Source organism: Panulirus ornatus, chromosome 27, assembly GCF_036320965.1.
Source record: "Panulirus ornatus isolate Po-2019 chromosome 27, ASM3632096v1, whole genome shotgun sequence".
Classification (NCBI taxonomy): Eukaryota; Metazoa; Arthropoda; class Malacostraca; order Decapoda; family Palinuridae; genus Panulirus; species Panulirus ornatus.
The window spans coordinates 10,251,001-10,277,967 of record NC_092250.1 but is presented as its reverse complement, the minus strand read 5'-3'; the positions used below and the strand labels follow the sequence as shown (position 1 = coordinate 10,277,967).

General features: G+C 41.0%; 1 protein-coding gene across 1 annotated transcript in view; it reads right to left on the bottom strand.

Moving 5' to 3' along the window:
• Positions 1 to 26,967, bottom strand: part of LOC139757574 (cytochrome P450 3A11-like) — a 112,081-nt gene that overhangs the window by 66,250 nt on the left and 18,864 nt on the right. Inside the window, exon 3 of the mRNA XM_071678179.1 lies at positions 15,066 to 15,249. Coding sequence (XP_071534280.1) covers positions 15,066 to 15,248 — 183 coding nt within the window. The 5' untranslated portion in view covers position 15,249. The remainder of the gene's footprint in view (positions 1 to 15,065; positions 15,250 to 26,967) is intronic.

The following is a 26,967-nucleotide window of genomic DNA, read 5'->3' as shown; positions in this document are numbered from 1 at the left end:
CAGTACATATTGTCCTCAAACATTTCAATTCAAGCACATCCACCCTCCTCCATACAACTCTATCTATAGCCCACGCCTTGCAACCATACAACATTGTTGGAACCACTATTCCTTCAAACATACCCATTTTTGTTTTCCAGGATAACGCTCTCGACTTCCACACATTCTCGAACGCGCCCAGAACGTTCGTCCCCTCCCCCCACGGTATGATTCACTTGCGCTTCTATGGTTCCATCCTCTGCCAAATCAATTCCCAGATATCAGAAACACTTCACTTCCTCCAGTTTTTCTCTATTCGAGCCTACCTCCCAATTGACTTGTCCCTCAACCCTACTGCACCTAATAACCTTGCTCTTTTTCACATTTACTCTCAGCTTTTTTCTTTCATACACTTTACCAAACTCAGTCACCAGCTTCTGCAGTTTCTTACCCGAATCAGCCACCAGCGCTATATCATCAGCGAAAAACAACTAACTCACTTCCGAAGTTCTCTCATCCACAATAGACTGCATACTTGCCCCTCTTTTCAAAACTCTTGCATTCACCTCCCTAACAACCCCATTCTTAAACAAATTAAACAACCATGGAGACACTCACGCACCCCTGCCGGAAACCAACACTCACTGAGAACCAATCACTTTCCTCTCTTCCTATAAGTACACATGCCTTACATTCTTGATAAAAACTTTTCACTGCTTCTAACAACTTGCCTCTCACACCATGTGTTCTTAATACTTTCCACAGAGGATCTCTGTCAACTCTATCTTCTCCAGATCCATAAATGCTACATAGAAATCCTTTTGATTTTCTAAGTATTTCTTACATACATTCTTCAAAGCAAACACCTGATGCACACATCCTCTACAACTTCTGAAACCACACTGCTCTTCCCCAATCTGATGCTCTGCACATGCTTTCACCCTCTCAATCAATACCCTCCCATATCATTTCCAAGGAATACTTAACAAATATATACCTTTGTAATTTGAGCGCTCACTTTTATTCCCTTTGCCTTTGTACAGTGGCACTATGCAAGCACTCCGGCAATCCTCAGGCACCTCAACGTGAGTCATACATATATTGAATAACCTTACCAACTAGTCAATGATATAGTCACTCCCTTTTTTTAATAAATTCCCATGCAATACCATCCATACCCGCTGCCTTGCCGGTTTTAATCTTCAGCAAATCTTTTAGTACCTCTTCTCTGTTTACTAAATCATTCTCCCTAACCCTCTCACTTTGCACACCACCTCGACCAAAACACCTTATATCTTCCACTCTATAATCAAGCACATTCAACAAAGCTTCATAATACTCAATTCATCTCCTTCTCACATCACAACTACTTGTTATTACCTCCCTATTTGCCCCTATCTCTAATTGTTCCCATTTGTTCCCTTCTCTTACGCACTTTATTTACCTCTTTCCAAAACATCTTTTATTCTCCCTAGAATTTACTTATACTCTCTCACCTCAACTCTAATTTGATCTCTTTTTCTCCTCTTGCACCTTTCCCTGCAAAAATCGTCTAAATGCCTCTCTATTCTTTTTCACTAGCAATCTTACTTCTCTATCCTACCACTCACTGCCCTTTCTAATCTGCCTACCTCCCACGCTTCTCATGCCAAGTTCACTTACTCTCATCACTGTCTTCACCCCAACATGCTCTCTTCTTTTCTGAAAACCTGTACAAATCTTCACCTTCGCCTCTGCAATATGATGATCAGACATCCCTCCAGTTGCCCCTCTCAGCACATTAACATCCAAAAGTCTCGCTTTCCCAAGGCTATAGATTAACACGCAATCTAATAACGCGCTCTGGCTATCTCTCCTACTTACATACGTATACTTATGTATATCTCTCTTTTTAAACCAGGTATTCCCAATCACAATTTCTTTTTCAGCACACAAATCTAGAAGCTCTTCACCATTTCCATTTACAACACTGATCACACAATATACACCAATTTTAACCTCAACTGCTACATTACTTACCTTTGCATTCAAATTATCCAACACTATAACCCGGTTTCGCGCATCAAAGCTGCTAACACACTCACCTGCTCCCGAAACACTTGCCTCTCATGATCTTTTTTTGTCATGACCAGGCGCATAGGAACCAATAACCACCCATCTCTCTCAATCCACTTTCAGTTTTATCCATATATATATATATATAGTTTATTTTCTTACGCTCTATTACATACTCCCACAACTCCTGCTTCAGGAGTAGTGTTACTCCTTCCTTTGTTCTTGTCCTCTCACCAACCCCTGAATTTACTCCCAAGACATTCCCAAACCACTCTTCCCCTTTACCTTTAAGCTTCCTTTCACACAGAGCCAAAATATCCAAATTCCTTTCCTCAAACATACTACTTATCTCTCCTTTTTTTCTCATCTTCGTTACATGCACACACATTTAGACACCCCAATCTAAGTCTCCGAGCAGGTAGCTCCCCACATGACTCCTTCTGTTTCCCCTTTCAGGAAGTTAAGATACAAGAAGGGGAGGGTTACTAGCCACCCGCTCCCGCCCCCTTTTGTCGACCTCTACGACACTCGGGGAATACGTTGGAGGTATTTTTTTTTCTCGAGGGATATATATATATATATATATATATATATATATATATATATATAGATAGATAGATAGATAGATAGATAGATATATTTATATATATATATGTATATATATATATATATATATATATATATATATATATATATATCTTTCTTTCTTTTTTCAAACTATTCGCCATTTCCCGCATTAGCGAGGTAGCGTTAAGAACAGAGGACTGGGCCTTTGAGGGAATACCCTCACCTGGCCCAATTCTCTGTTCCTTCTTTTGGAAAATTGAAAAAAAAAAAAAAAAAGAGAGGGGAGGATTTCCAGCCCCCCGCTCCCTCCCCTTTTAGTCGCCTTCTACGACACGCAGGGAATACGTGGGAAGTATTCTTTCTCCCCTATCCCAAGGGATATATATATATATATATATATATATATATATATATATATTTTTTTTTTTTTTTTTTTTTTATACTTTGTCGCTGTCTCCCGCGTTTGCGAGGTAGCGCAAGGAAACAGACGAAAGAAATGGCCCAACCCCCCCCCCCCCCATACACATGTACATACACACGTCCACACACGCAAATATACATACCTACACAGCTTTCCATGGTTTACCCCAGACGCTTCACATGCCCCGACTCAATCCACTGACAACACGTCAACCCCTGTATACCACATCGCTCCAATTCACTCTATTCCTTGCCCTCCTTTCACCCTCCTGCATGTTCAGGCCCCGATCACACAAAATCTTTTTCACTCCATCTTTCCACCTCCAATTTGGTCTCCCTCTTCTCCTCGTTCCCTCCACCTCTGACACATATATCCTCTTGGTCAATCTTTCCTCACTCATTCTTTCCATGTGCCCAAACCATTTCAAAACACCCTCTTCTGCTCTCTCAACCACGCTCTTTTTATTTCCACACATCTCTCTTACCCTTACGTTACTTACTCGATCAAACCACCTCACACCACACATTTTCCTCAAACATCTCATTTCCAGCACGTCCATCCTCCTGCGCACAACTCTATCCATAGCCCACGCCTCGCAACCATACAACATTGTTGGAACCACTATTCCTTCAAACATACCCATTTTTGCTTTCCGAGATAATGTTCTCGACTTCCACACATTTTTCAAGGCTCCCAAAATTTTCGCCCCCTCCCCCACCCTATGATCCACTTCCGCTTCCATGGTTCCATCCGCTGACAGATCCACTCCCAGATATCTAAAACACTTCACTTCCTCCAGTTTTTCTCCATTCAAACTCACCTCCCAATTGACTTGACCCTCAACCCTACTGTACCTAATAACCTTGCTCTTATTCACATTTACTCTTAACTTTCTTCTTCCACACACTTTACCAAACTCAGTCACCAGCTTCTGCAGTTTCTCACATGAATCAGCCACCAGCGCTGTATCATCAGCGAACAACAACTGACTCACTTCCCAAGCTCTCTCATCCCCAACAGACTTCATACTTGCCCCTCTTTCCAGGACTCTTGCATTTACCTCCCTAACAACCCCATCCATAAACAAATTAAACAACCATGGAGACATCATACACCCCTGCCGCAAACCTACATTCACTGAGAACCAATCACTTTCCTCTCTTCCTACACGTACACATGCCTTACATCCTCGATAAAAACTTTTCACTGCTTCTAACAACTTGCCTCCCACACCATATATTCTTAATACCTTCCACAGAGCATCTCTATCAACTCTATCATATGCCTTCTCCAGATCCATAAATGCTACATACAAATCCATTTGCTTTTCTAAGTATTTCTCACATACATTCTTCAAAGCAAACACCTGATCCACACATCCTCTACCACTTCTGAAACCGCACTGCTCTTCCCCAATCTGATGCTCTGTACATGCCTTCACCCTCTCAATCAATACCCTCCCATATAATTATATATATATATATATATATATATATATATATATATATATATATATATATATGTATATATATATTGGAAAGGATCACAATTTTGCGCGTGATCAGGTATATTCCTAAGAGACTTTTAGATGTTAATGTGCTGAAAGGGGCAACGGGAGGGATGTCTGATCATTATATTGCGGAAGCGAAGGTAAAGATTTGTACAGGTTTTCAGGAAAGAAGAGAGAATGTTTGGGTGAAGAGAGTGATGAGAGTAAGCAAGCTTCGAAAGAGACTTCCGTGAGGATGTACGAGGAGAGATTGCATGAGGAATGGCAAAATGTGAGAGCAAATGACGTAAGGGGAGTGGGGGAGGCATGGGATGTATTCAGGGAAGTAGTGATGACTTGCGCAAAAGATGCCTGTGGCATGAGAAAGGTGGGAGGTGAGGAGATTAGAAAGGGTAGTGAATAGTTGGATGAAGAAATAAGACTGTCTGTGAAAAAAAGGGAGAGGCTTATGGACGGTTTTTGAAGGGAAGTCGTGAAAATGATTGGGATATATATTAAAAAAAAAGCGGCAGGAGGCCAAGAGAAACGTGCAAGAGATGAAAAAGAGGGCAAATGAGAGTTGGGGTTGGAGATTAGGTTCAAATTATAGAGAGAATTTAAAGATGTTTTGGGAAGAGGTAAATAAAGTGCGTAAGAAAGAGACAAAATGGGAACATCGGTGAAAGGGGCAAATGGGGAGGTAATAACAAGTAGTCGTGAAGGGAGAAGGCGATGGAGTGAGTATTTTGAAGGTTTGTTGAACGTGTTTATGATATAGTGGGAGATATAGGGCGTTTTGGTCGAGGTGGTGGGCGAAGTGAGGGGTCAGGGAGAATGGTTTGGTGAACAGAGAAGAGGTAGTGAAAGCTTTCCGGGAGATGAAAGCCGGCAAGGCAGTGGGTTTGGATGATATTACAGTGGAATTGATCAACAAAGGGGTGACTGTGTTGATGATTGGTTGGTAAGAATATTCACTGTGTGCATGGTCCATGGTGAAGTGCTTGAGGATTGGCGGAATACATGCATAGTAACATTGTACAAAGAGAAAGGGGATAAAAGTGAATGTTCACATAACAAAGGTATAAGTTTGTTGAGGATTCTTAGAAAATCATATGGAAGTGTGTTGATTGAGAGGGTAAATGCATGCACAGACCGTCAGACTGGGGAAGAGCAGTGTGGTTTCAGAAATGGTAGAGGATGTGTGGATCATGTGTTTGCTTTGAAGAATTTATGTGAGAAATACTTAGAAAAGCAAATGGATTTGTATGTAGCATTTATAGATCTGGAAAAGGCATATGATAGGGTTGATAGAGATGCTTTGTGGAAGGTATTAATAGTATTTGGTGTTGGAGTTAAGTTGGTAGAAGCAGTGAACAGCTTTATCAAGGATGTAAGACATGTGTACGAGCAGGAAGATAGGAATGTCATTGGTTCCAAGTGAATGTCGGTTTGCGGCTTGGGTGCGTGATGTCTCTAGGGCTATTTAATTTGTTTATGGATGCGGTTGTTAGTGAGGTGAATGCAAGAGTTTTGGAGAGAGGGGCAAGTATGCAGTCTGCTGTAGAGGAGAGGGCTTGGGAAGTGAGTCAGTTTTTGTTCGCTGATGATACAGCGCTGGTGGCTGGTTCGGGTGAGAAACTGTAGAAGTTGGCGACTGAGTTTGGTAAAGTGTGTGAAAGAAGAAAGTTAAGAGTAAATGTGAATAAGAGCAAGGTTGTTAGGTACAGTAAGATTGAGGGTCAAGTCAATTGGGAGGTAAGTTTGAGTGGAGAAAACTGGAGGAAATAAAGAGTTTTAGATATCTGGGAGTGGATCTGGCAGCGGATGGAACCATGAAAGCGGAAGTGAATCATAGGGTGGTGGAGGGGGAGAAAGTTCTGAGAACGTTGAAGAATGTGTGGAAGACGAGAACGTTATCTCGGAGAGCAAAAATGAGTATGCTTGAAGAAACAGTGGTTCCAACAATGGTATATGGTTGAAGGCATAGCCTATAGATAGGGTTGTGCAGAGGAAGGTGGATGTGCTGGGTATCAAATGTTTGAGGACAATATGTGGTGTGAGATGGTTTGACTGAGTAAGTAATGAAAGGGTAAGAGATATGTTCAGAAATATAAAGAGTGTGGTTGAGAGAACAGAAGACGGTGTATTGAAATGGTTTGGTCACATGGAGAGAATGAGTTAGGAAAGATTGACAAAGAGGATATATGTGTCAGAGGTGGAGGGAACGAGAAGAAGTGGGAGACCAAATTGGAGGTGGAAGGATGCAGTAAAAAGATTTTGAGCGATCGGGACCTGAACATACAGGAGGGCGAAAGGCGTGTAAGGAATAGAGTGAACTGGAATGATGTGGTATACCGGGGTCGACGTGATGTCAATGGATTGAACAAGGGTATGTTTTGTTGGGCCTGGATGTGGAAAGGGAGCTGTGGTTTTGGTGCATTATACATGACATCTAGAGACTGAGTGTGAAAGAATGTCGCCTGTTTTTCTTTTCATAACGCTACCTCGCACACGCTCGGGGGAAAGGGGGTGCTATTTCAGGAGCGGCGGGGTGGCGACGAGATTAGATGAAGGTAGCAAGTATGGATATGGATATGTGCATATACACAAATATATGCATATGTATGTATACGGTGAAATGTATAGGTATGTATATGTGGGTGTGTGTGCGTTTATGCATACACATGTGTATACGGGGGGTTGGGCCATTCTTTTGTCTGTTTCCTTGCGCTCCGTCGCTAGCGCGTGAGACAGCGAATATATATATATATATATACATATATATATATATATATATATATATATATATATATATATATATATATATATATATATATATATATATATATATACCACTGGGGATAGGAGAGAAAGAATACTTCCCACACATTCCTCACGTGTCGTAGAAGGTGACTAAAGGGGACGGGAGCGGGGGGGCCAGAAACCCTCCCCTCCTTGAAATTTAACTTTCTAAAAGGGGAAACAGAAGAAGGAGTCACGCGAGGAGTGCTCATCCGCCTCGAAGGCTCAGATTGGGGTGTCTAAATGTGTGTGGATGTAACCAAGATGAGAAAAAAGGAGAGATAGGTAGTATGTTTGAGGAAAGGAACCTGGATGTTTTGGCTCTGAGTGAAACGAAGCTCAAGGGTAAAGGGGAAGAGTGGTTTGGGAATGTCTTGGGAGTAAAGTCGGGGGTTAGTGAGAGGACAAGAGCAAGGGAAGGAGTAGCACTACTCCTTAATCAGGAGTTGTGGGAGTATGTGATAGAGTGCAAGAAAGTAAATTCTAGATTGATATGGGTAAAACTAAAAGTTGATGGAGAGAGATGGGTGATTATTGGTGCATATGCACCTGGGCATTAGAAGAAAGATCATGAGAGGAAAGTGTTTTGGGAGCAGCTAAATGAGTGTGTTAGTGGTTTTGATGCACGAGACCGGGTTAAAGTGATGGGTGATTTGAATGCAAAGGTGAGTAATGAGGCAGTTGAGGGAATAATTGGTATACATGGAGTGTTCCGTGTGGTAAATGGAAATGGTGAAGAAGAGAAAATGTTGGGGTGAAGAGAGTGGTGAGAGTAAGTGAGCTTGGGAAGGAGACTTGTGTGAAGAAGTACCAGGAGAGACTGAGTACAGAATGGAAAAAGGTGAGAACAAAGGAGGTAAGGGGTGTAGGGGAGGAATGGGATGTATTTAGGGAAGCAGTGATGGCTTCCGCAAAAGATGCTTGTGGGATGAGAAGCGTGGGAGGTGGGTTGATTAGAAAAGGTAGTGAGTAGTGGGATGAAGAAGTAAGATTATTAGTGAAAGCGAAGAGAGAGGCATTTGGACGATTTTTGCAGGGAAAAAATGCAAATGAGTGGGAGAGGTATAAAAGAAAGAGGCAGGAGGTCAAGAGAAAGGTGCAAGAGGTGAAAAAGAGGGCAAATGAGAGTTGGGGTGAGAGAGTATCATTAAATTTCAGGGAGAATAAAAAGATGTTTTGGAAAGAGGTAAAAAAGTGCGTAAGACAAGGAGCAAATGGGAACTTCAGTGAAGGGGGCTAATGGGGAGGTGATAACAAGTAGTGGTGATGTGAGAGGGAGATGGAGTGAGTATTTTGAAGGTTTGTTGAATGTGTTTGATGATAGAGTGGCAGATATAGGGTGTTTTGGTCGACGTGGTGTGCAAAGTGAGAGGGTTAGAGAAAATGATTTGGTAAATAGAGAAGAGGTAGTAAAAGCTTTACGGAAATGAAAGCCGGCAAGGCAGCAGGTTTGGATGGTATTGCAGTGGAATTTATTAAAAAAGGGGGTGACTGTATTGTTGACTGGTTGGCTAAGGTTATTTAATTCATGTATGATTCATGGTGAGGTGCCTGAGGATTGGCGGAATGCTTGCATAGTGCCATTGTACAAAGGCAAAGGGGATAAAGGTGAGTGCTCAAATTACAGAGGTATAAACTTGTTGAGTATTCCTGGGAAATTATATGGGAGAGTATTGATTGAGAGGGTGAAGGCATGTACAGAGCATCAGATTGGGGAAGAGCAGTGTGGTTTCAAAAGTGGTAGAGGATGTGTGGATCAGGTGTTTGCCTTGAAGAATGTATGTGAGAAATACTTAGATAAACAAATGGATTTGTATGTAGCATTTATGGATCTGGAGAAGGCATATGATAGAGTTGATAGAGATGCTCTGTGGAAGGTTTTAAGAATATATGGTGTTGGAGGCAAGTTGTAAGAAGCAGTGAAAAGTTTTTATCGAGGATGTAAGGCATGTGTACGTGTAGGAAGAGAGGAAAGTGATTGGTTCTCAGTGAATGTAGGTTTGCGGCAGGGGTGTGTGATGTCTCCATGGTTGTTTAATTTGTTTATGGATGGGGTTGTTAGGGAGGTGAATGCAAGAGTTTTGGAAAGAGGGGCAAGTATGCAGTCTGTTGTGGATGAGAGAGCTTGGGAAGTGAGTCGGTTGTTGTTCGCTGATGATACAGCGCTGGTGGCTGATTCATGTAAGAAACAGCAGAAGCTGGTGACTGAGTTTGGTAAAGTGTGTGAAAGAAGAAAGTTAAGAGCAAATGTGAATAAGAGCAAGGTTATTAGGTACAGTAGGGTTGATGGTCAAGTCAATTGGGGGGTAGGTTTGAATGGAGAAAAACTGGAGGAGGTAAAGTGTTTTAGATATCTGGGAGTGGATCTGGCAGCGGATGGAACTATGGAAGCGGAAGTGAATCATAGGGTGGGGGAGGGGGCGAGAATTCTGGGAGCCTTGAAGAATGTGTGGAAGTCGAGAACATTATCTCCGAAAGCAAAAATGGGTATGTTTGAAGGAATAGTGGATCCGACAATGTTGTATGGTTGCGAGGCGTGGGCTATGGATAGAGTTGTGCGCAGGAGGGTGGATGTGCTGGAAATGAGATGTTTGAGGACAATATGTGGTGTGAGGTGGTTTGATCGAGTAAGTAATGTAAGGGTAAGAGAGATGTGCGGAAATAAAAAGAGTGTGGTTGAGAGAGCACAAGTGGGTGTTTTGAAATGGTTTGGTCACATGGAGAGAATGAGTGACGAAAGATTGACCAAGAGGATATATGTGTCAAAGGTGGAGGGAACGAGGAGAAGTGGGAGACCAAATTGGAGGTGGAAAGATTGAGTGAAAAAGATTTTGAGTAATAGGGGCCTGAACATGCAGGAGGGTGAAAGGCGTGCAAGGAATAGAGTGAATTGGAACGATGTGGTATACCGGGGTCGACGTGCTGTCAATGGATTGAACCAGGGCATGTGAAGCGTCTGGGGTAAAACATGGAAAGTTGTGTGGGGCCTGGATATGAAAAGGGAGCTATGGTTTCGGTGCATTATTACATGACAGCTAGAGACTGATTGTGAACGAATGGGGCCTTTGGTGTCTTTTCCTAGCGCTACCTCGCACACATGAGTGAGGAGGGGGTTGTTATTCCATGTGTGACGAAATGGCGATAGGAACAAATAAAGGCAGACAGTATGAATTATGTACATGTGTATATATGTATATGTCTGTGTGTTTATATATATGTGTACATTGAGATGTATGGGTATGTATATTTGCGTGTGTGGACGTGTATGCATATACATGTGTATGTGGGCGGGTTGGGCCATTCTTTCCTCTGTTTCCTTGCGCTACCTCGCTAACGCGGGAGACAGCGACAAAGCAAAATAGAAAAAAAATAAAATATATATATATATATATATATATATATATATATATATATATATATATATATATATATATATATATATATTATATATATATTCATTTGTTTTATTTATTTTGCTTTGTCGCTGTCTCCCGCGTTAGCGAGGTAGCGCAAGGAAGCAGAAGAATGAATGGCCCAACCCACCCATATACACATGTATATACATACACGTCCACACACCCAAATATTTTTTTTTTTTTTTTTCATACTATTCGCCATTTCCCGCGATAGCGAGGTAGCGTTAAGAACAGAGGACTGGGCCTTTGAGGGAATATCCTCACCTGGCCCTCTTCTCTGTTCCTTCTTTTGGAAAAAAAAAAAAGAAAAAAAAAAAAGAAAAAAAAAACGAGAGGGGAGGATTTCCAGCCCCCCCGCTCCCTTCCCTTTTAGTCGCCTTCTACGACACGCAGGGAATACGTGGGAAGTATTCTTTCTCCCCTATCCCCAGGGATAACACCCAAATATATATACCTATATATCTCAACGTATACATATATATACACAGACAGACATACACATATATACACATGTACATAATTCATACTCTCTGCCTTTATTCATTCCCATTGACACCTCGCCACAAATGAGATAACAAAGCCCTTCCCCTCATGTGTGGTAGGTAGCGCTAGGAAAAGACAACAAAGGCCACATTCGTTCACACTCAGCCTCTAGCTGTCATGTAATAATGCACCGAAACCACAGCTCTCTTTCCACATCCAGGCCCCACAGAACTTTCCATGGTTTAGCCCAGACGCTTCACAAGTCCTGGTTCATTCCATTGACAGCACGTCGACCCCGGTATAACATATTGTTCCAATTCACTCTATTCCTTCTACGCCTTTCACCCTCATGCATGTTCAGGCCCCGATCACTCAAAATCTTTTTCACTCCATCTTTCCACCTCCAATTTGGTCTCCCACTTCTCCTAGTTCCCTCCACCTCTGACACATATATCCTCTTCGTCAATCTTTCGTCACTCATTCTCTCCATGTGACCAAACCATCTCAAAACACCCTCCTCTGCTCTCTCAACCACACTCTTTTTATTGCAGCCACATCTCTCTTACCCTATTATTACTTACTCGATCAAACCACCTCACACTACATAGTGTCCTCAAACATCTCATTTCCAGCACATCCACCCCCCTACGCACAACTTTATCCATAGCTCACGCCTCGCAACCATACAATATTGTTGGAACCACTATTCCTTCAAACATACACATTTTTGCTTTCCGAGATAATGTTCTCGACTTCCAAACATTCTTCAAGGCTCCCAGAATTTTCGCCCCCTCCCCCACCCTATGATTAACTTCCGCTTCCATGGTTCCATCCGCTGCCAGATCCACTCCTAGACATCTAAAACACTTTACTTCCTCCAGTTTTTCTCCATTCAAACTTACCTCCCAATTGACTTGATCCTCAACCCTACTGTTCCTAAAAACCTTGCTCTTATTGACATTTACTCTCAAGTTTCTTCTTTCACATAATTTACCAAACTCAGTCACCAGCTTCTGCAGTTTCTCACTTAAATCAGCCACCAGCGCTGTATCATCAGCGAACTACAACTGACTCACTTCGTAAGCTCTCTCATCCACAACAGACTTCATACTTGCCTCTCTTTCCAAAACTCTTGCTTTCACCTCCCAAACAACTCCATCCATAAACAAATTAAACAACCATGCAGACATCACACACACCTGCCGCAAACCTACATTCAATGAGAACCAGTCACTTTCCTCTCTTCCTACACGTACACATGCCTTACATCCTCGATAGAAACTTTTCACTGCCTCTAACAACTTGCCTCCCACACCATATATTCTTAATACCTTCCACAGAGCATCTCTATCATCGCTATCATATCCCTTCTCCAGATCCATAAATGCTACATGCAAATCCATTTGCTTTTCTAAGTATTTCTCACATACCTTCCTAAAAGGAAACACCTGACCCACATATCCTATACCACTTCTGAAACCACACTGCTCTTCCCCAATCTGATGCTCTGTACATGCCTTCACCCTCTCAATCAATACCTTCCCATATAATCTACAAGAATACTCAATAAACTTATACCTCTGTAATTTGAACACTCACCTTTGTCCCCTTTGCCTTTGTACAATGACACTATGCAAGCATTCCGCCAATCATCAGGCACCTCACCATGAATCATACATACATTAAATAACCTTACGAACCAGTCAGCAATACAGTCACCCCCTTTTTTTTATAAATTCCACTGCAATACCATCGAAACCCGCTGCCTTGCCGGCTTTCATCTTCTGTAAAGCTTTTACTAACTTTTCTCTGTTTATCAAATCTTTTTCCCTAACTCTCTCACTTTGCACACCACCTCGATCAAAACACCCTATATCTGCCACTCTATCATCAAACACATTCAACAAACCTTCAAAATAATCACTCCACCTCCTTCTCACATCACCACTACTTGTTATCACCTCCTCATTAGCCCCCTTCACTGAAGTTCCCATTTGTCTTACGCACTTTATCTACCTCCTTCGGAAACATCTTTTTATTCACCCTAAAATTTAATGACACTCTCTCACTCCAACTCTCATTTGCCCTCTTTCTAATCTCTTGCACCTTTCTCTTGACCTCCTGCCTCTTTCTTTTATACATCTCCTACTCATTTGTATTATTTCCCTGCAGAAATCGTCCAAATGCCTCTCTCCTCTCTTTCACTAATAATCTTACTTCTTCATCCCACCACTCACTACCCTTTCTAATCTGTCCACCTCCTACGCTTATCATGCCACAAGCATCTTTTGCGCAAGCCATCACTGCTTCCCTAAATGTATCCCATTCCTCCCCCACTCCCCTTACCTCCTTTGTTCTCACCTTTTTCCATTCTGTACTCAGGCTCTCCTGGTACTTCCTCACACAGGTCTCCTTCCCAAGCTCACTTACTGTCACCACTCTCTTCACCCCAACATTCTCTATTCTTTTCTGAAAACCTCTACAAATCTTCACCTTCGCCTCCACAAGATAATGATCAGACATCCCTCCAGTTGCACTTCTCAGCACATTAACATCCAAAAGTCTCTATTTTGCGAGCCTATCAATTAACACGTAATCCAATAACGCTCTCTGGCCATCTCTCCTACTTGCATACGTATACTTATGTATATCTCTCTTTTTAAACCAGGTATTCCCAATCATCAGTCCTTTTCAACACATAAATCTACAGGCTCTTCACCATTTCCATTTACAACACTGAACACCCCATGTATACCAATTATTCCCTCAACTGCCACATTACTCACCTTTGCATTCAAATCACCCATCACTATAACCCGGTCTCGTGCATCAAAACCACTAATACACTCATTCAGCTGCTCCTAAAGCACTTGACTCTCATGATCTTTCTTCTCATGCACAGGTGTATATGCACCAAAATTCACCCATCTCTCTCCATCAACTTTCAGTTTTACCTATATCAATCTAGAGTTTACTTTCTTACACTCTATCACAAACTCCCACCACTCCTGTTTCAGGAGTAGTGGCACTCCTTCCCTTGCTGTTGTCCTCTCTCTAACCCCTGACTTTACTCGCAAGACATTCCCAAAACACTCTTCCCCTTTATCCTTGAGCTTCGTTTCACTCAGAGCCAAAATATCCAGGTTCCTTTCCTTAAACATACTACCTATCTCTCCTTGGTTACTCTGGGTTACTCTCCCTTGGTTACATCCACACACATTTAGATACCCCAGTCTGAGCCTTCGAGGAGGATGAGCACTCCTCGCGTGACTCTCTGTTTCCCCTTTTAGAAAGTTAAAATACAAGGAGTGGAGGGTTTCTAGCCTCCCGCTCCCGTCCCCTTTAGTCGCCTTCTACGACACGTGAGGAATGCGTGGGAAGTATTCTTTCTCCCCTATCTCCAGGGATAAATATATATGTATTTATATGCATTATGGATGGGCTTGGCCAGTGCCTCATCTGCTCATACCATCTTGACTAAAAAAAAAAAAAGCTGTATATTGCACATTTATCAGGGCAGTACGACTTAACATGTCGGGACCTTATAGTCAATATTACCGTTATAAACTATCGTAATCCTTTACTGACTCATTTGTTTCAGAATTCTTGTGACGCCGCTGCTTCGGAGTCACAAATCATTAAATACAGGCTATAACATAAGAATATATGAAAGCAATGGAAATCATATGAAACACAAATTGACTAGGAGGTTTAGGTTAATTGCAATGGTTACATAAATAATTTCAATAAGGAGCTTGGCCCCACAAGTGGTATTGTTGACAGACCCTGTGACGTTTGACATCTTATGTAAAGGTCATATATACCGGGATCTAGTAAGGGTAACGTTGCTTACCTCTTCGGCAAAAACCCAAGCTCCTGGAGACGCTTTAAATGCTTTATATGTGTGGCCAAGAAATTGATGAAAAGGCGGGGTTGGTACGCCCCTTGAGGACCAATAGCTGAGGCGCCACCTGGAGTACGCCCACGCCGCTAACACCACAACGCTCACCAACAACAACCACGTCTCCACGCCCATCCTGGAAGAATTTTTTTTCAGGATCATTGCCATTATGCAATAGACGTTCGTGAGGATTCCTTTCTTTTTTGTACATGCTCAAGTCCCAGAGAATATATATATATATATATATATACATATATATATATATATATATATATATATATATATATATATATATATATATATATATATATATATATATATATATATATATATATATATATTCCTATGAGTCCACGGGGATAATAAAACACGATAAATTCACTAATGCACTATCGTGTAATAATCACACCATTAGGGGAGACACAAGAGAGAATATAACAGTCAGTTGATACACATCGAAGAGACGAAGCTGGGACGCCATTTGGTAAACATGCGACTGTCCAAGACAGACAACGAGCAATCATAAACTTATCATTTTACAAATTTTATCAACAATAAGATAAATCTCTTACGTTAGCAAAGAAATCATTTTATAGAGTTGAGCCCAAACCTCCCATTGACACCACTTATCATTTAGATCTCCCTTTTGATAATAATTCTACTTTACTTCCCATGCTGCTTAAATCCTTTAATTCAAATGAAGCCTTTAGCAACAATAATACTGTAAAGAATATCTTAATCAGGAATTCACCAGAAAATTCTCCTGGATGCATCTATAAAGTGCCGCGTAAAAATTGTGATAAGTTTATGTTAGGCTGACTGGTAAGGATCTTTCTGTTAGATATAAGCAACATAAATGTAGTATAAGAACGGGACTAAAATCAAATGCCTTGTTTAATCACATCAAAAACTATGATCATTGAACTGACTGGAGTAATGCCAACTCAGCTATAAACTCTATCTCTATCACCACGGAAAATGTCATTGAATCTTCTATTATTAGATACACGAAGAATTATGATCTTAACATTAGTGATGGTCTATACAAATTAGAGAACTTTATTGTTCTAGCTTCGTCTCTTCGATGTATATCAACTGACTGTATATTTCTCTCTTGTGTCTCTCCTGATGATGTGATTATTACTCGAAAATGCACTTGGGAACTTATGGTGTTTTATTATGGTGTTTCATCTGATAGTTGATATACATCGAAGAGACGAAGCTAGGACGCCATTTGGTAATCATGTGATTGTCCAAAACATACAACGAGCGTTCATAAACTTATCATTTTACAAATTTTATCAACAATAAAGTTATCTAATTTGTATAGACCATCACTAATAATAAGATTATAATTCTTTGTGTATTTGATAATAGAAGATTCAATGATATTTCTCTTGGTAATAGAGTTAGAGTTGATAACTGAGATGGCGTAACTGCAGACACTACAATGATCATAGTTTTTAACATGATTAAACAAGCCATTTGATTCTTGTTCCGTTCTTATACTATATTTATGTTGTTTAAGTCTAACAGAAAGATCCTTACCAGTCCGACCAATATGAAAATCTATCACATTTTCCACAAGCCACTTTATAGATGCATCCAAGAGAATTTTCTGGTGAATTCCTGATTAAGATATTGTTTATAGTATTATTGTTGCTAAAGGCAACACTTATATCATAGGATTTAAGCAACATGGGAAGCAAAGTGAGATTATTATCAAAAGGGAGAACTAAAAAATTCTTGGTGTCAAGGGGAGGTTTAAGCTCAACTCTATAAAATGATTTCTTTGCTAACTTAAGGGATTTATCAATGAAAATTCTAGGGTACTTTAACTTGGATCCAATAGAATATATCTTTGAAACTCATCATCAATAAACTCTGAACTGCCAATACGTAATGCCCTAAGGAACATAGATTGAAATGATCATAATTTAACTCCGTCATGTTGAGATGAGTAATAATGAATATATGAGCATACATTGGTGTGTTTTCTATATATGCTAAACTTAAACTTGTTTCCTTGTCTATGGATCATGCAATTTAAAAATGGTAACATACCATTATTTTCATTTTCTACAGTAAATTTGATGGAAGGTACTAAATTGTTAAGGAAGGGGAGAAATATTTGTAAATTTTCATTTGTTGGCCAAACACAAAGAACATCATCTACATACCTAAACCAAATTGCATTAGAAGGTAATATATCCTTTAGTGATTTTGTTTCAAAAAATTCCATATAAAGATTACTTATTACAGCTGAAAGAGGGCTGCACATCGCCATACCAAATTTTTGAGCATAATAATCTCCATAGAATTGAAATACACAGTCTTTTATACATGAATTTATCATTTCAATGAAATTAAACTTTGAAACAGGTAAATGAATATCATCCAAGACATCAAATAAATATTCTAAAAGGTCATCAACTGGAACTTTAGTGAAAAGTGAGGAAACATCAAAGCTAACTAGTTTAAAATCAAAATTAACATTGATATTGTTTAGCTTATTGACTAAATCTACATTGTTCATGATATTAGAATTTGATACCTAACCCACTAAAGGGCTTAATAAACAAACTAACCATTTTGACAATTTATATGTGATAGAGCCTACTGAACTCACATATAAATAAATAATCAGACATCCCTCCAGTTACACCTCTCAGCACAATAACATCCAAAAGTCTCTGTTTCATGCGCTTAAAGATTAATTCTTAATCCAATAACGCTCTCTGGCCATCTCTCCTACTTACATACGAATTCTTAAGTATATCACTCTTTTAAACCAGGTATTCCCATTCACCAGTCCTTTTTCAGCACATAAATCTACAAGCTCTTCACCATTTCCATTTAAAACACTGAACACCCCATGTACATCAATTGTTCCCTCAACTGCCACATAACTCAGCTTTACATTCAAATCACCCATCACTATAACCCGGTCTCGTGCATCAAAACTACTAACACACTCACTCAGCTGCTCCCAAAACACTTGCCTCTCATGATCTTTCTTCTCATGCCCAGGTGCATATATAAGGATCAATAATCACCCATCTCTCTCCATCAACTTTCAGTTTTATCCATATCAATCTACAATCTACAGTTAACTTTCTTACACTCTATCACATACTCCCACCACTCCTGTTTCAGGAGTAGTGCTACTCTTTCCCTTGCTCCTGTCCTCTCACTAACCTCTGACTTTACTCCCAAGACATTCCCAAACCACTCATCCCCTTTACCCTTGAGCTTCGTTTCACTCAGAGCCAAATCATCCAGGTTCCTTTCCTCAAACATACTACCCACCTCTTCTTTTTTCTCATCTTGGTTACATCCACACACATTTAAACACCCCAGTCTGACTCCTAGGATGATTCTCACGGAGCCATGTGAGGCATCATGTTCAGCAGTTACCAACAGCTAGAAAACGTTCAGGGAAGAGAGGAGTAAACCGTCCCCAGTATCTGAAACAGCTAGTTGATGAAGTTAACACTAAAGAAAATTAGGCTAGAGAACAAGATCTAGCTAACTTAGCTAACTTTGCTTATGATCCCATGGGCGCAAATGGGGAGGTGATAACAAGTAGTGGTGATGTGAGAAGGAGATGGAGTGAGTATTTTGAAGGTTTGTTGAATGTGTTTGATGATAGAGTGGCAGATATAGGGTGTTTTGGTCGAGGTGGTGTGCAAAGTGAGAGGGTTAGGGAAAATGATTTGGTAAACAGAGAAGAGGTAGTAAAAGCTTTGCGGAAGATGAAAGCCGGCAAGGCAGCAGGTTTCGGTGGTATTGCAGTGGAATTTATTAAAAAAGGGGGTGACTGTATTGTTGACTGGCTGGTAAGGTTATTTAATGTATGTATGACTCATGGTGAGGTGCCTGAGGATTGGCGGAATGCGTGCATAGTGCCATTGTACAAAGGCAAAGGGGATAAGAGTGAGTGCTCAAATTACAGAAGTATAAGTTTGTTGAGTATTCCTGGTAAATTATATGGGATGGTATTGATTGAGAGGGTGAAGGCATGTACAGAGCATCAGATTGGGGAAGAGCAGTGTGGTTTCAGAAGTGGTAGAGGATGTGTGGATCAGGTGTTTGCTTTGAAGAATGTATGTGAGAAATACTTAGAAAAGCAAATGGATTTGTATGTAGCATTTATGGATCTGGAGAAGGCATATGATAGAGTTGATAGAGATGCTCTGTGGAAGGTATTAAGAATATATGGTGTGGGAAGAAAGTTGTTAGAAGCAGTGAAAAGTTTTTATCGAGGATGTAAGGCATGTGTACGTGTAGGAAGAGAGGAAAGTGATTGGTTCTCAGTGAATGTAGGTTTGCGGCAGGGGTGTGTGATGTCTCCATGGTTGTTTAATTTGTTTATGGATGGGGTTGTTAGGGAGGTGAATGGAAGAGTTTTGGAAAGAGGGGCAAGTATGAAGGCTGTTGGGGATGAGAGAGCTTGGGAAGTGAGTCAATTGTTGTTCGCTGATGATACAGCGCTGGTTGCTGATTCATGTGAGAAACTGCAGAAGCTGGTGACTGAGTTTGGTAAAGTGTGTGGAAGAAGAAAGTTAAGAGTAAATGTGAATAAGAGCAAGGTTATTAGGTACAGTAGGGTTAAGGGTCAAGTCAATTGGGAGGTGAGTTTGAATGGAGAAAAACTGGAGGAAGTGAAGTGTTTCAGATATCTGGGAGTGGATCTGGCAGCGGATGGAACCATGGAAGCGGAAGTGGATCATAGGGTGGGGGTGGGGGCGAAAATCCTGGGGGCCTTGAAGAATGTGTGGAAGTCGAGAACATTATCTCGGAAAGCAAAAATGGGTATGTTTGAAGGAATAGTGGTTCCAACAATGTTGTATGGTTGCGAGGCATGGGCTATATATAGAGTTGTGCGCAGGAGGATGGATGTGCTGGAAATGAGATGTTTGAGGACAATGTGTGGTGTGAGGTGGTTTGATCGAGTAAGTAACGTAAGGGTAAGAGAGATGTGTGGAAATAAAAAGAGCGTGGTTGAGAGAGCAGAAGAGGGTGTTTTGAAGTGGTTTGGGCACATGGAGAGAATGAGTGAGGAAAGATTGACCAAGAGGATATATGTGTCGGAGGTGGAGGGAACGAGGAGAAGAGGGAGACCAAATTGGAGGTGGAAAGATGGAGTGAAAAATATTTTGTGTGATCGGGGCCTGAACATGCAGGAGGGTGAAAGGAGGGCAAGGAATAGAGTAAATTGGAGCCATGTGGTATACCGGGGTTGACGTGCTGTCAGTGGATTGAATCAAGGCATGTGAAGCGTCTGGGGTAAACCATGGAAAGCTGTGTAGGTATGTATATTTGCGTGTGTGGACGTATGTATATACATGTGTAGGGGGGGGGGGCATTTCTTTCGTCTGTTTCCTTGCGCTACCTCGCAAACGCGGGAGACAGCGACAAAGTATAATAATAAATAATAATAATATATATATATATATATATATATATATATATATAACATACAAAGCTCCAACAGCCAGGATCGAACCTGGGACCCCTTGTGCAAGAGGCAGGTATGCTAACCACTAGGCAAAGGGACTGTATAATAGGAAACAACTATTCGAAATACTAAGTACTCGAATACCCTTCGTCTCAAAATGGTGAGCAAAGGGGTCTATCTGTTGTTTCCGAACAAAACACATAGCCAGGTGATAGCGTTTTACCGAACCTGACTGTACAACGCGGAGTTATATGAATACGAATAAAGTGTATATGAACGCGCACCTTCATAGAACATACAAAGCTCCAACAGCCAGGATCGAACCTGGGACCCCTTGTGCAAGAGGCAGGCATGTAACCGCTAGGCTAAGGGACTGTATAATAGGAAACAACTATTCGAAATACTAAGTACTCGAATACCCTTCGTCTCACAATGGTGAGCAACGGGGTCTATCGTTTGCTTCCGAACAGAACACATAGCCAGCTGATAGCGTTTTACCGAACCTGACTGTACAACGCGGAGTTATATGAATACGAATAAAGTGTATATGAACGCGAACCTTCATAGAACATACAAAGCTCCAACAGCCAGGATCGAACCTGGGACCCCTTGTGCAAGAGGCAGGCATGCTAACCGCTAGGCTAAGGGACTGTATAACAGGAAACAACTATTCGAAATTTTAAGTACTCGAATACCCTTCGTCTCACAATGGTGAGCAACGGGGTCTATCGGTTGTTTCCGAACAGAACACAAGGGGTCCCAGGTTCGATCCTGGCTCTTGGAGCTTTGTAGGTTCTATGAAGGTGCGCGTTCATATACACTTTATTCGTATTCATATAACTCCGCGTTGTACAGTCAAGTTCGGTAAAACGCTATCAGCTGGCTATGTGTTCTGTTCGGAGAAAACCGATAGACCCCGTTGCTCACCATTGTGAAACGAAGGGTATTCGAGTACTTAGTATTTCGAATAGTTGTTTCCTATCATACAGACCCTTAGCCTAGCGGTTAGCATGCCTGCCTCTTGCACAAGGGGTCCCAGGTTCGATCCTGGCTGTTGGAGATTTGTATATTCTATGAAGGTGCGAGTTCATATACACTTTATTCGTATATATATATATATATATATATATATATATATATATATATATATATATATATATATATATATATATGTGTGTGTGGTTTCAGAAGTGGTAGAGGATGTGTGGATCAGGTGTTTGCATTGAAGAATATATGTGAGAAATACTTAGAAAAACAAATGGATTTGTATGTAGCATTTATGGATCTGGAGAAGGCATATGATAGAGTTGATAGAGATGCTCTATAGAAGGTATTGAGAATATATGGTGTGGGAGGCAAGTTGTTAGAACCAGTGAAAAGTTTTTATCGAGGATGTAAGGCATGTGTACGTGCAGGAAGAGAGGAAAGTGATCGGTTCTCAGTGAATGTAGGTTTGCGGCAGGGGTGTGTGATGTCTCCATGAGTGTTTAATTTGTTTATGGATGGGGTTGTTAGGGAGGTGAATGCAAGAGCTTTGGAAAGAGGGGCAAGTATGAAGTCTGTTGGGGATAAGAGAGCTTGGGAAGTGAGTCAGTTGTTGTTCGCTGATGATACAGCGCTGGTTGCTGATTCATGTGAGAAACTGCAGAAGCTGGTGACTGAGTTTGGTAAAGTGTGTGAAAGAAGAAAGTTAAGAGTAAATGTGAATAAGAACAAGTTAATTAGGTACAGTAGGGTTGAGGGTCAAGCCAATTGGGAGGTAAGTTTGAAAGGAGAAAAACTGGAGGAAGTAGAGTGTTTCAGATATCGGAGAGTGGATCTGGCAGCGGATGGAACCATGGAAGCGGAAGTGGATCATAGGGTGGGGGAGGGGGCGAAAATCCTGGGAGCCTTGAAGAATGTGTGGAAGTCGAGAACATTATCTAGGAAAGCAAAAATGGGTATGTTTGAAGGAATAGTGTTTCCAACAATGTTGTATGGTTGCCAGGCGTGGGCTATGGATAGAGTTGTGCGCAGGAGGATGGATGTGCTGGAAATGAGATGTTTGAGGACAATGTGTGGTGTGAGGTGGTTTGATCGAGTAAGTAACGTAAGGGTAAGAGAGATGTGTGGAAATAAAAAGAGCGTGGTTGAGAGAGCAGAAGAGGGTGTTTTGAAATGGTTTGGGCACATGGAGAGAATGAGTGAGGAAAGATTGACCAGGAGGATATATGTGTCGGAGGTGGAGGGAACGAGGAAAAGTGGGAGACCAAATTGGAGGTGGAAATATGGAGTGAAAAAGATTTTGTGTGATCGGGGCCTAAAAATGCAGGAGGGTGAAAGGAGGGCAAGGAATAGAGTGAATTGGATCGATGTGGTATACAGGGGTTGACGTGCTGTCAGTGGATTGAATCAGGGCATGTGAAGCGTCTGGGGTAAACCATGGAAAGCTGTGTAGGTATGTATATTTGCGTGTGTGGACGTATGTATATACATGTGTATGGGGGTGGGTTGGGCCATTTCTTTCGTCTGTTTCCTTGCGCTACCTCGCAAACGCGGGAGACAGCGACAAAGTAAAAAAAAAAAAAAAAAAAAAAAAAAAAATATATATATATATATATATATATATATATATATATATATATATATATATGTATATATATATATATATATATATATATATATATATATATATATATATATATATATACATATATATATATATATATATATTACAGAGGTATAAGTTTGTTGAGTATTCCTGGTAAATCATATGGGAGGGTATTGATTGAGAGGGTGAAGGCATGTACAGAGCATCAGATTGGGGAAGAGCAGTGTGGTTCCAGAAGTAGTAGAGGATGTGTGGATCAGGTGTTTGCTTTGAAGAATGTATGTGAGAAATACTTAGAAAAGCAAATGGATTTGTATGTAGCATTTATGGATCTGGAGAAGGCATATGGTAGAGTTGATAGAGATGCTCTGTGGAAGGTATTAAGAATATATGGTGTGGGAGGCAAGTTGTTAGAAGCAGTGAAAAGTTTTTATCGAGGATGTAAGGCATGTGTACGTGTAGGAAGAGAGGAAAGTGATTGGTTCTCAGTGAATGTAGGTTTGCGGCAGGGGTGTGTGATGTCTCCATGGTTGTTTAATTTGTTTATGGATGGGGTTGTTAGGGAGGTGAATGCAAGAATTTTGGAAAGAGAGGCAAGTGTGAAGTCTGTTGGGGATGAGAGAGCTTGGGAAGTGAGTCAGTTGTTGTTCGCTGATGATACAGCGCTGGTGGCTGATTCATGCGAGAAACTGCAGAAGCTGGTGACTGAGTTTAGTAAAGTGTGTGAAAGAAGAAAGTTAAGATTAAATGTGAATAAGAGCAAGGTTATTAGGTACAGTAGGGTTGAGGGTCAAGTCAATTCGGAGGTAAGTTGGAATGGAGAAAAACTGGAGGAAGTAAAGTGTTTTAGATATCGGAGAGTGGATCTGGCGGCGGATGGAATCATGGAGGCGGAAGTGGCTCATAGGGTGGGGGAGGGGGCGAAAATTCTGGGAGCCTTGAAGAATGTGTGGAAGTCGAGAACATTATCTCGGAAAGCAAAAATGGGTATGTTTGAAGGAATAGTGGTTCCAACAATGTTGTATGGTTGCGAGGCGTGGGCTATGGATAGAGTTGTGCGCAGGAGGATGGATGTGCTGGAAATGAGATGTTTGAGGACAATGTGTGGTGTGATGTGGTTTGATCGAGTAAGTAACGTAAGGGTAAGAAAGACGTGTGGAAAAAAAAAAAGAGCGTGGTTGAGAGAGCAGAAGAGGGTGTTTTGAAATGGTTTGCGCACAAGGAGAGAATGAGTGAGGAAAGATTGACCAAGAGGATATATGTGTCGGAGGTGGAGGGAACGAGGAGAAGTGGGAGACCAAATTGGAGGTGGAAAGATGGAGTGAAACAGATTTTGTGTGATCGGGGCCTGAACATGCAGGAGGGTGAAAGGAGGGCAAGGAATAGAGTGAATTGGATCGATGTGGAATACCGGGGTTGACGTGCTGTCAGTGGATTGAATCAGGGCATGTGAAGCGTCTGGGGTAAACCATGGAAAGCTGTGTAGGTATGTATATTTGCGTGTGTGGACGTATGTATATACATGTGTATGGGGGTGGGTTGGGCCATTTCTTTCTTTTGTTTCCTTTCGCTGCCTCGCAAACGCGGGAGACAGCGACAAAGTAAAAAAAAGAAAGAAAAAAAAAAAAAATATATATATATATATATATATATATATATATATATATATATATATATATATATATATATATATATATACATATTGTATATAATTGCCATTGTACAAAGGCAAAGGGGATAAGAGTGAGTGCTTAAATTGCAGAGGTATGTTTGTTGAGTATTCCTGGTAAATTATATGGTAGGGTATTGATTGAGAGGGTGAAGGCATGTACAGAGCATCAGATTGGGGAAGAGCAGTGTGGTTTCAGAAGTGGTAGAGGATATGTGGATCAGGTGTCTGCTTTGAAGAATGTATGTGAGAAATACTTAGAAAAGCAAATGGATTTGTATGTAGCATTTATGGATCTGGAGAAGGCATATGATAGAGTTGATAGAGATGCTCTGTGGAAGGTATTAAGAATATATGGTGTGGGTGGCAAGTTGTTAGAAGCAGTGAAAAGTTTTTATCGAGGATGTAAGGCATGTGTACGTGTAGGAAGTGATTTGTTCTCAGTGAATGTAGGTTTGCGGGAGGGGTGTTTGATGTCTCCATGGTTGTTTAATTTGTTTATGGATGGGGTTGTTAGGGAGGTGAATGCAAGAGTTATGGAAAGAGGGGCAAGAATGAAATCTGTTGTGGATGTGAGAGCTTGGGAAGTTAGTCAGTTGTTGTTCGCTGATTATACAGCGCTGGTGGCTGATTCATGTGAGAAACTGCAGAAGCTGGTGACTGAGTTTGGTAAAGTGCGTGAAAGAAGAAAGTTAAGAGTAAATGTGAATAAGAGCAAGGTTATTAGGTACAGTAGGGTTGAGGGTAAAGTCAATTGGGAGGTATGTTTGAATGGAGAAAAACTGGAGGAAGTAAACTGTTTTAGATATCTGGGAGTGGATCTGGCAGCGGATGGAACCATGGAAGCAGAAGTGAATCATAGGGTGGGGGAGGGGGCGAAAATCCTGGGAGCCTTGAAGAATGTGTGGAAGTCGAGAACATTATCTCGGAAAGCAAAAATGGGTATGTTTGAAGGAATAGTGGTTCCAACAATGTTGTATGGTTGCGAGGCGTGGGCTATGGATAGAGTTGTGCGCAGGACGGTGGATGTGCTGGAAATGAGATGTTTGAGGACAATTTGTGGTGTGAGGTGGTTTGATCGAGTAAGTAATGTAAGGGTAAGAGAGATGTGTGGAAATAAAAAGAGCGTAGTTGAGAGAGCAGAAGAGGGTGTTTTGAAATGGTTTGGGCACATGGAGAGAATGCGTGAGGAAAGTTTGACCAAGAGGATATATGTGTCGGAGGTGAAGGGAACGAGGAGAAGTGGGAGACCAAATTGGAGATGGAAAGATGGAGTGAAAAAGATTTTGAGTGATCGGGGCCTGAACATGCAGTAGGGTGAAAGGCGGGCAAGGAATAGAGTGACTTGGATCGATGTGGTATACCGGGGTTGACGTGCTGTCAGTGGATTGAATCAGGGTATGTGAAGCGTTTGGGGTAGACCATGGAAAGCTGTGTGGGGCCTGGATGTGGAAAGGGAGCTGTGGTTTCGGGCATTATTGCATGACAGCTAGAGACTGAGTGTGAACAATGAGGCCTTTGTTGTCTTTTCCTAGCGCTACCTCGCACACATGAGGGGGGAGGGGGATGGTATTCTATGTGCGGCGAGGAGGCGATGGGAATGAATAAAGGCAGACAGTGTGAATTGTGTTCATGGGTATATATGTATGCGTCTGTGTGTGTATATATATGTGTACATTGAGATGTATAGGTATGTATATTTGCGTGTGTGGACGTGTGTGTATATACATGTGTATGGGGGTGGGTTGGGCCATTTATTTCGTCTGTATCCTTGCGCTACCTCGCAAACGCGGGAGACAGCGACAAAGCAAAATAAATATATATATACATATATATATATATATATATATATATATATATATATATATATATATATATATATATATATATATATATATAGATATATATGTATATATATATATATAATATATAAAGATATATATATATATATATTTATATATATATATATTATCCCTGGGGATAGGGGAGAAAGAATACTTCCCACGTATTCCCTGCGTGTCGTAGAAGGCGACTAAAAGGGAAGGGAGCGGGGGGCTGGAAATCCTCCCCTTTCGTTTTTTTTTTTTTTTTATTTTTTTTTTCCAAAAGAAGGAACAGAGAAGGGGGCCAGATG